Source organism: Mustela nigripes, chromosome 3, assembly GCF_022355385.1.
Source record: "Mustela nigripes isolate SB6536 chromosome 3, MUSNIG.SB6536, whole genome shotgun sequence".
Lineage (NCBI taxonomy): Eukaryota > Metazoa > Chordata > Mammalia > Carnivora > Mustelidae > Mustela > Mustela nigripes.
In genome coordinates this window covers 111,572,931-111,575,417 of record NC_081559.1, presented here as the reverse complement: position 1 = coordinate 111,575,417, position 2,487 = coordinate 111,572,931, and the positions used below count along the sequence as shown (strand labels likewise).

The 2,487-nt window shown below is 38.0% G+C and overlaps 1 protein-coding gene across 1 annotated transcript; it reads right to left on the bottom strand.

Annotated features, from left to right (window-relative positions):
- Window positions 1-1,107: 1,107 nt before the first annotated feature.
- LOC132013082 (ubiquitin-like-conjugating enzyme ATG3) lies at window positions 1,108-1,833 on the bottom strand. The gene has a single exon (XM_059392841.1). It carries the CDS (start codon window positions 1,717-1,719, stop codon window positions 1,243-1,245), a length of 477 nt encoding a protein of 158 aa, XP_059248824.1. The 5' UTR covers window positions 1,720-1,833; the 3' UTR covers window positions 1,108-1,242.
- Between the last annotated feature and the right edge of the window lie 654 nt (window positions 1,834-2,487).

Sequence of the window (2,487 nt, the reverse complement as noted above, 5' to 3'; positions counted from 1 at the left end):
TTAAGTATCTTATGCACAATAAGAATCCCAGAAAGGGAGAGTGAATACAGAAAGAATATTTGAAGAAATAATTGCTAGAATCTTCCTAATTTGATTATAAACATTTATCTGCATGTCCAAGAACCTCAATGAACGTCAGTTAGAATATACTCAAGATTGAGGAGTCAAAATTGTGGAGGAGTAGCAGGCTGAGATGACATCAGGTAGCAGAAGATCAGATAGTTTATCAAACCATTCCAAACACCTACAAATCCAAGATGAGATTGAAGAGAGGAAGAGCAACAATTCCAGAAACAGAAAATTGACCATTATCTGAAAGGTAGGACCTGTGGAGAAGTGAATCAAAAGCTATGTGAAGATACACCGCAGGGGGAGGGGCTGGCTCCAGGCAAGCAGCAGAGCAATGGAGCAAACAAAATAAGAACTTTTAGAAGTCTGTTCCACTGAAGGACATCACTCCAGAGGCTAAGCGGGGGTGGAGCCCTCGCAGGGACAACATGGTCTCAGGTCCCACCGGATCACAGAAGGATTGAGGGTGTCAGTATTGCAGAGCTCTCAGGTATTAGAGCAGGGAAGCCAGTTACAGAGATGGAGCCAAAGACTGAGCTCTCAAATTGGGGTTACCTTAAACTGTGATCCATGGCACAGTCAGACCACTGTTCTTTGAGCAGGGACCCCACAAGTGGCAGATCTGGAAGAGTGGTAGAGATCTCCTGGGTTTGGAGACTAAAGGCAGGGCTGTGTGTCACAGACAGAGATACTCTGTCACAGGCTGGGTGAGCTCGGAGCACAGCTGGAGGCCAGTGAGATTGGTGATTAAACACTTTACTCCGAGGATGCACTGAGGAGTGGGGTCCTGAGTTCTTGGCTCCTCTGGGCTGGAGACTGGGCGGCTGCCATTTTCATTCCCATCCTCCAGAACTCTACCAGAAGCTTTCAGGGAACAAAATCTCCTGATAGAGAACTCAGCAGATTATTTAGCTTAGCCCCTGGCAAGGGTGCAGAAATTCCACCTCAGGCAAAGACACTTGAGAATCACTACAATAGTTCCCTCCCCAAGAAGATCAGCAAGATTTTTTTTTTTTTTCTGGTAGTGGAACTTTTTAAATTTAATGCATAAACATATAAGTCCCTTTATTAGAGAAATTGTACATATTGATGAATATGGTCAATGGTCACATCTATGGGTTAATTGTTTAAAAATCAGAAATAATAATTAGGACAGATTCTATGCTCTCTCTGTTACATTTTGAAGTGTCTTGTGTAGTCATATTCTATTGTTGGAATGGCAGCTTGTACAAACTTCAAGAAAATTAGAAGATACATATGAACACCAAGTTCTCCTCCTCCTTCTGCAACAGTATCAATGATTTTCTTCATCACCTCAGCATGCCTGCATGGATGAACTGAACACATAGGAGGTGGTAGGAGATGAGGGTGATTTTCAATGGTCACTGTTTTCTTCACATGATCTTGACTGATGTCTTCATACATGTGTTCAACTGTTAAAGGCTGACTTTGCTCATCATAGTCAAACAACCATAATTGTGGTGCCTGGTAATATTTATCATAAGTGATATAAAGGTCATAAGTTCTTGTTAGCAAAATAGCATCTTCACCTCCAGCATCAGTTTTAGTTTTACAAGCTTCTACTATTTTCCTTGTGTCTAGGGTAGCCTCATCTGTTTCCAACAATCCACTTTCTTCATATTCTTCCATATATGCAGCTTCTCCTCCTCCTCACATATTGCTGCGTGAACTTGAAGTTTTATACTGTCCTTGCTTTCCAATGTAATCTCCTTAACTGCTTCGGTTATTCCTGCAATACCTGTGTTATGAGCTCACTTATCAAGGAGAACAGTGGAATTGCAGAGGAGGAGAAAGCAAACCATGGAATTCATGGCTTTCTCCCCATGTTTTGTTTTGCAAAGTTAGTTAACTTTTTAATTTTTTTTCTTCTTCTAATATTTTTAACCTTACTCTATCCTTTTTCTTAAAGTGTTCTAACTAGTTTATCTTAACAGTACCTTTCATTAAAAATTTTTTTGAACCTTCATTATTATAGTAATATTTTATCCTTCATTGTATCTAACTTATTTTTTTTCTATACACATAGGGTTTTTCTTCTAAAAAATTGGGGATACAACTTCTTCTAATAGATCAAAATATACCCTATGATCTAGCACAGGGCTTTGTAATATTCTCCAGCCTGAGCAAATTCTCTCCAGTTTCTTTTTCTTTCTTTTCCTAACCAACATATCTTATCAACTCTTTTTTTAGAAAATTTTAAAAATTTTCAACTTTACAGTTATAGTCCATCCCTTCATTGTATTTACCTTTATTTATGTGTGTGTGTATGTGTGTACATATACATATATATATGTATATATACACATACATATATGTGTATGTGTGTGTATATATATATATATATATATATATATATATATATTTTTTCCCTTTCTTTAAAATTTTGGGAAGTAGTTT